Source organism: Protomyctophum parallelum (assembly GCF_964188405.1).
Source record: "Protomyctophum parallelum genome assembly, chromosome: 18".
NCBI classification, from domain to species: domain Eukaryota; kingdom Metazoa; phylum Chordata; class Actinopteri; order Myctophiformes; family Myctophidae; genus Protomyctophum; species Protomyctophum parallelum.
This window is the reverse complement of record NC_139716.1, coordinates 18622689-18630985: the sequence shown is the minus strand read 5'-3', so window position 1 is coordinate 18630985 and position 8297 is coordinate 18622689. Positions and strand designations below refer to the sequence as shown.

Sequence of the window (8297 nt, the reverse complement as noted above, 5' to 3'; positions counted from 1 at the left end):
AGTTCTCACCAATTAAGCGGGCCATCTGGCAGCGGCTTCCAGGATGAAAGCATTCCAGGAGACCATATTCACACGGCGGCCATCTTGCCATTGAGTTAATGTAATGCCACCCCGCTGCCACCATAGACATAGAAAGGTAGTGCGTGGCTCTGGGTTGTGTTTATCTCGAGAGGAGGCATGCATTTGCAGAAGCATAGCATCATGCTTATGCCACGGAAGTGGACGTTCGTTAGACCAATCATGAGACAATGTAAACGTTCGTTTTCTCATACTATTAGCATTTACATTGTCTCATGATTCTCATGACCGAAGCTCCTACTTCCTCTCACCTACAGTATGGTCATGAAGTGTGGGTCACGTCCAAAATAATAAAGTCACAGATACAACCGGCTGAAATGAGTTTTCTCAGACGGGTGGTTGGCATCTCCCTTAGAGACACGTCCCGCTGGAAGAAGACCCCGGGGCAGACCAAGGTTAAGCTGGATGGTTTATATCTCCAATATCTTCCGGGACCGCCTCGGGATCCCAGAGAATAAGGTTACTAATGTTGCTCTGGAGAGAGAAGTCTGGAGATCTGTGGTGGAGATGTTGCCCCCACGACCCGACTACGGATAAGTGGTTAAAGATGGATGGAGAAATGTAATGTATTTAAACATTTTAACAACACTAATCCTGTATGGGGGTCCCTGGCACAAATTCTTTTCAGATGGTTGTCCACAGCAAAATATAATTTGAGTTTGAGAAGAAACAATGTTTTAGAGCTTTTAGTTGCTTTTTTGTTTGTTTGTTTCTACTGTGAATGAAGGCCTTTGTTTCATGTAAGACTAATGTGTCTAATGCTACAGGAAGCGGGGTGGTGGAAGTTGGCAAAGCCGTACGACTGCAGGCTGGGCTCGGTTAGATCGCTAATGTGAAGCATATGTTTGTGGCTGTCCTCAATTATATTAATTTGATGCTAGTTTCACTCACTGATTACATGTTTGTGTATTTGAAGTGCACTGTGAAAACTCTTAACATCCCATCTTTTCATCTCTCCGTCTCTCTGCCTTTGCCTGCTTCATTCTCGCTCACTTTCTATTTCCCCCCTCTCTCTCTGTGTCTGTCTGTCTTGACTCCCGCTCCCCATTCTCTCTCTCTCTCTCTCTCTCTCTCTCTCTCTCTCTCTCTCTCTCTCTCTCTCTCTCTCTCTCTCTCTCTGTCTCACCTCTCATCCCTCATTCTCTCTGCCACCCATTCTGTCTGTCTGTCTCTCCTGACCTCCATTCTCTCTCTCTCTCTCTCTCTCTCTCTCTCTCTCCCTCTCCCTCTCCCTCTCCCTCTCTCTCTCTCTCTCTCTCTCTGCAGGACAACACCAACATCGACGCGGCCATAACGTGTCTGGTGCAGAGCATCATGGCCGCCGAGGAGGAGCGGGCGGCGAGCGGCGCCTCCAATAAGAGCGAGCCGGATCCCAGCGTCCTGGTCCTCCCGCGCTTCGACTACAACATGAAGGACAGGGGGCTGGCGTCTGCCTGCTCGGGCTGCGGCGACAAGTTCAAAACCCGAGACAGAGACACTGAGTGAAGGGTGGAGGATGGAAGGATGGAGGGAATGATGCACCTGTACCAACCCGACCAACCAATCAACTAGCCCCGGAGACCGCAGGGTTTTTGTTTTCGAAGGAGGAAACAAAAAAACGCCTGGGCGAGACATGCATGAGAACTGGGCATACGTTGTATTTCCGCTAACCTAACCCAGTGGTTTTCAACCAGTGGTCCGGGCCCTTGAGGGGGTTCCGGGTGGTCCCCATGCAGATAAATGCTGGAGTGCGTACAGGTCCATTTTACACTCTCAAGAGTGAAATTATTGTTAAACATCTGCATTACTTAATTTACAAGAAGTCTACACAATTAGAATGTAGAAGAATTGTTATTTTGATAATAATATAATAATAATAATATAATATGGTACACAATATTCTATCGTTTTGGGTCTGAGAGGCTAAATGTCATGAAATGTTGGTCCACGGCCACTCAAATGGCGAATAAATAATGGGCCTTGATAAGAAAAGGGTTGAAAACCACTGCAATATAGGAAGTCACCAGGCGGTCTCAGACGGGAGATGGTTCTGCCCCTCTAGGCCCAGAAAAGCATACTGTAGGTTTCTTTCAGGCTACCATTCAACCAACTAGAGCAGCGGTTGTGTACTGTTTTATTTATTTTGTAATGCATGGGACTCCACTCTATGGGTCTGGGAGTCTGGGACTCCACTCCAGAGACACACGGACGGACGGACACGCGGACGGACGGAGTGCAAAACATACTCTCCCCCATGCCTTCGGCTGGTGGAGACAACTAGTGTTGACTAATCATGACAAATTACTCTTATTTTGAAGAGGAAGAGGAAGTCAGTTTCGGTTGTAGCCACATGCTGTCATGACAGTCCTACCAAGTACCAATTGGTAAACAAGAACCCACGTAGATTAAACACAAGCCTTTAGCCAAAGTTCATATATTTACAATATGAAAACCATGCATATCTGTGAATTAAACAATGTACACACTTTGGAAGTTAAACATGGAACCTGTGCGGCATTAGGTGAGTAGTTAATTGTATAAGTCAACAGCTGCCCAAAAAGAAATGCACAGGAAGGATGTAATTAATTGAACTTCACTTAGCCTGCCTATATCATGCCCTTAATTAGTGCTTGTACTTGCAAATGTTTGGCCGCCGTGCCAATTCTTATAAACATTCGAGTTAATTAGTTGAAGTGGGTCTGCCGTGCACTGTGGTGCTGACCTAAAACTGCTTTGACTTTTTGTGAGAGAAAACGGCAGAAGCCGGTCGAGGGTTGTAAGACCCTCGCAGTTGCAGGGATGTGTTTGCCTTAAAGCAGTGGTTTTCAACCAGTGGTCAGGAGACCACCAGTGGTCCATGAGGGGGTTCCAGGTGGTCCACAGCTAAATGATGGAGAGTTGGTAACCAAATGGACCCTTATTATTTTCTCCACCAGGCCGAAGACATGGGGAATATATCCCACCCTTTTCACATTGGCCTGTTATAGCGCAATCAACAAATGGATTTTTGCTAAACACATTTTTGGAACAAAATGCCTCAAATCATCCAATTGCCATCCAAGGCATAAGAAGAAATGGCACCCTTTTCACATTGGCCTATTATAGCGCCACCAGGAGGCCACAACCTGACCTGCCCTGGTGGAGACCTGTGCCCCGAGGGGCACTTTATCTAGTTAGATCTTCAACTCTAAAGCGTTAAATCGGTGATTAACCACCTCCGCGTGTCAGTGGTTAAACACCCTGTCGGTGAATTATCTCCCGACAATCACCACCTAGGCAGACCCTTACATAACGAACCATTTAAGAACCATTATTCTTATCTAAATACAAGTGTTATTTCTTAAACAGCAGCTGCCATGATTTAATACAATGTAAATGCATTCATTCAGTATTATTGATATTTTATAAGATGTTTGAACTGATAAACTGTTTATTACATTATTAAGTGTAAAATAAGTATAATGAGTATTCTTAATTAGCCTATTAACATGCAGTTATAATTAGCTTGGTTTTTTTCAACTGATAAAATGTAATACATATTACTCTTCAACAGTTTGGCATCATTTAAAAGAAAAGTTCCAAATAAAGTTATTTTCGGTGTTGCTGATTTTGGTTTACTTTGCTTTATACCCGCTAAATGTTTACAGAGTGAAAGGGTTATTAAGTTACCAGGCTTCATATGTTGTGTAAAAACACAATAAATTACGTGTGTCTTTGAAGCCCTGCACACTGTTTTTACGTGTGCCATTCAAGTCTTTGCTGTCACCACAATGTCATCACAATGCGTCGCATTGTGGCCTATGTTTTGTATTAATAATCTAAATCTGCAAGATATAGTAACTTTCTTTGGCTTTTCCCTCCAGGGATCGCCACATCTCACCCTGTCCTCTGCCTCCTTCTCTCACACCAACTAACTTTCACTACATCCATACATCTTCTCTTTGGTCTTCCTCTAGGCCTCCTGCTTGGCAGTTCGAACCTCAACATCCTTCTACCAATATACTGTACTCACTATACCCTCCTTTGTAAGTGTCCAAACCATCTCAGTCTGGCCTCTCTGGCTTTAACTCCAAAACACCTGGCATGCGCTGTCTCTCTGATGTACTCGTTCCTGATCCTATCTCCCAGAGAGAGAGAAGTCTTTTCCTCAGTGCGACTGTCTCTAAATCATACAACATAGCTGGTCTCACCACCGTTTTGTACACCTTCCCTTTCATTCTTGCTGATACTTTTTTATCACACATCACACTTTTCTCCACCCATTCCAACCTGTTTGCACTCAGTTTTCAAATAATTGTAGTGGAGTAAAAAGTACAATATGTGGAGTAGAAGTAAAAATTCAGGAAATTGTACATACTAACGAAAGTAGAAAAAAAAACCCTCTTGTACTCATGTACAATACTTGAGTATAAATGTACTAGTTTACATACTTACTTACTTACCACTGCATCTGAGCGCATTGTATTCTCAAATGTTAGAGAAGATTCAATAATAAATAATAAATTATCTTAAATGTTTATAGATTCATCATGAAGATGACAGTTGCTACATTGGAGCACATGTGTGTTCGCTGAGTGTCAGTGACTACATGTCATGCTGCATGCATGCATGTATTATGCAGGTTGCACACACATTTTATCATTGTGGGTGTCATTAATTTATAAAATTAATGACACCCACAACCTCTGCACGCGTGCAGGTACTTTACCACTAACTTAAGCCAACCAAGCGCCCTAGCGCCTACATTATCATGATTTTATTTAGATTATAACTTTTTGCCTGCTGCTTGTGCTTTCACTGTGTAATCAAATCTCATCAAAAGCCTAATCTCATTGTAACAAACATGTCCATGAGGCAGGTTTAAACCACTAGGGGGCGACATGGCCTCTGATTCTCTCCAAAGAGCAGACTGAGTGGTGCAGCCTGGCTCCAGCCCTGAATCGCTACCATTAAAAAATATGTGAAACGAAATGAAAATTCAGACTGAGTGTGAGGCTTGTGCAGCAGGGTTTGTATGTGTCTGTAGGCTACTGTAGTCCAGTCGTTTTCAACCAGTGGTCCGGGCCTCCGGGGACCACCAGTGGTCCTTGAGGGGGTTCTAGGTGGTCCCCAGCTAAATGATGGAGAGTTGGTACCGGTAACCAAATGCCCATCATAATGGTCCATTTGATTTCATTTTACACTCTCAAGACTGTAACATGTAATTTTATGCTCTCAAGAGTTAAATTATTGTCTACACAATTAGAGAATGTAGAAGACTTGTTATTTTGATCAACATTTACCTGTTATCTCTCCTATTGTATACCAACATTAATACAGCATGGAATTGTGGACAAAATTTCATCCAACAACAGCAACATATTCCAAGTGTTGGGTCTGAGAGGCGAAATCTAATCAAATGGTGGTCTATGTGGCTCAACCTAAAATGCTGAAGAATAAATAATGAACCTTGATATGAAATGGGTTGAACTTGAAAACAACTGGTGTAGTGAGTGAGAGTGCAGTTGGTACTAAAATATTGTTGTTCGTCTCTCTCTTCTGTTCTATACTCCTCTTGCGCGCATGCGTGCGCACACACACACACACACACACACACACACACACACACACACACACACACACACACACACACACACACACACACACACACACACATACACATTTATAAGGGTGATCATGTAAATTGTATCTGTTTGGAGCTCTGCCCCTTTTCGGTTTTGCCACAAGTAACATTGTGGATACAACTCTCATTCATGTGAACCAATAGGTAACTATCTCTCTCTCTGTCTCTCACATATGAGTGAATTGTATTCTCAAGAGCTTATGCTATGCCCAGTTTCAATAATTTATTCTCTTAAATGTTTTACCGGCATATAGATTCATCATGAAGATGGCAGCTGCTACATTGGAAGGTGTAGTGTTAGCTCAGAGTCAGTGACCACATATAAGTATGCACGTTGCATACACACATTTTCTCACCGCCCCTTATCTGTCATTCATGAACCCAGGGTAATGTAAAATTAATGACACTGTCAGTTTTGCACCTCTCTTTTACACCTTAATTCAGACTCCATTTCACCCCCTGGCAGTCCTGTCTGCTTGTATGACTCCTTTGTTACATTATTGTTTGATAGATGTTATTATGAATATGTTCATTATAGATTAACGTGCTTGACCTCTCACCATCTCTCTCTCTTTCTTAAAGAACATCAATAGGGAATGTCCATAATAGTTCAAGGTCATTGTATACCGGCTGTTCTCACCGCCGCTTGGGCCGAGCTATCCTTGGAGGAAAAAAAGATGGTCCGACTTACACCTAATTAATCTTTTGGTAAATGGCATTTTCTAATTTCTGAACAGTAAGGATGTCATTATTTCTAACGGGAGGGATGGCCATAATATGTAATCACAGTCACAGCTCCAAATCACAAGCTGCTCCTCTGCTAAGAATACATGCCAAAACACTTAGGGCCCTAGCTGTTTCACACAATTAAACAGATTCATCACGTTTAACTTTATTATGACCACAGGTGTACAGGAGGTGTACAACAGTGGGAGATATTCAAGTTGGCAACATTTTGCTTGACTCTCAGCACAGGAGTCACATAATGTGTTCATTTTGATTTGCACATTTTATTCATCTAAAATGCTTTATTTTTTGCCTAGTTTTGGCCAGCTGTTTTATTGAGAGTTCTGCCAGCCTCCCCGTTTTGGCTGATCTGAGCCGGCGGGGGGGTTGTAGGATTGTATCAAACTTCAATCATATACCTGTAGATATGGTCTAGGACAGGTCACAGTCAGCAATGAGACAGCCTAAAGGAGAGAGAACCTGTCACAATGGAGAATAGCCTGGCTAATGTCGACAAGACATTAGCCAGGTTATTTGCATGTGGCCACATGCAAAAGGGCCCTGCAGCCACAAGGCCACTGCCAGTAGACTCCTAAAGATAATCAGACAACTGAAAGAGGTAAGACATTTTTATGATAAATGGTAATAGTGCAATATTGGGGGATATAATCTAGCAGTACCGAAGAAGTTCAAACTGCGTATTATTTTTTGGTCAAATAGGTTTTTATTGAGAACAGATTATAAATTGTTACACAAACATTATGATATGAAATAAAAAAATATTTTGTAGAAAAAAAGTACATTTTGACAAGATGTTTATGCAAGACTATCATATAGTTGCATGGAACACACTAGTGTCTGAAATAATATGTATTGTCATATCAAGTATTTCTTGTGGTGTGCTGCTGTGGAGCAGGTACTCACAGTACCAGTGTCATTCTTCTTATAGACACAAGAGGGCGGAAATATAGTGTGAAATAGTGAAATATAAAGTGGTGCACCACTGGAATAAATATGGAGTGGAAGGTTTTCTTGATAATAAAAATGTACACCATTGTGTATTCCTGGTGAAAGTGTCATCAGGCCGTGTACATTTTAGAATAATGTGCATTAAAGTGCATTTATTATAATAATGAAACGACTGGGAAAAAATAATTTCAACCTTGATGAATCCAAAACACATAAAACTTCAAACTCAACATTTTAACCATGAGAAATTAATCAAAAACACCCATCCTTGGTTCTGTTGTCCCTCCTAATATGTGAGTGGCCCCTCCTACAGCATTTTTGTCCTGAACTCTTGTCACATTTACCATTGACAATGAAAGGAGAATTCCTCATCACATTTGTCATTTAGCCCATGGAGTGTTTTTTGTGTGCTTGGAAATAAATGGATTCAAAATCATGATGACCCCCTACTTTGACATGTCACATCATGCTACTTAAAGCATAATGAAAGTTTAACATTGTTGCCTTATATAGGATGTTAATGGTAGGGTCACAACAGCTGGTCAGTAAGTGGATTCATGAATGTATGTATATAGACAAAATTTTAGGCCAATAAAAAAGACTATACCAAATTTCCCACTCCACAACCCTGACTGCCAGACTACTAGATGTGTCACAGAGACTACATTTTTGGAGTGTTGTGATGTCAGAACAGGCCAGCTCCATATGGAGCCTGGGCAGGGGCCTTGTCCAGAGCCCGGGCAAAGAGGTCTTTTGTGGCGGTTCTGGACAACCGTGGGTCCAACCGACTTGACACCGGGAACCGCACTCCCTGTGGGGGTGTGGAACGCTTGTGTCGAATTTGAATTTGTCAGTGGGTCGAACGGATCTCGAGTTACGTGCATTACAGACGTACACACACAGCATTTATAGATAGATTGAT

General features: G+C 42.2%; 1 protein-coding gene across 1 annotated transcript in view; it reads left to right on the top strand.

The window, feature by feature from the left end:
• The window catches only part of LOC310875413 (ras-related protein Rab-38), a 10192-nt gene extending 8265 nt beyond the window's left edge, over window positions 1-1927 (top strand). Inside the window, exon 5 of the mRNA XM_083788638.1 lies at window positions 1345-1927. Coding sequence (XP_083644764.1) covers window positions 1345-1563 — 219 coding nt within the window. The 3' untranslated portion in view covers window positions 1564-1927. The remainder of the gene's footprint in view (window positions 1-1344) is intronic.
• Window positions 1928-8297: the final 6370 nt, after the last annotated feature.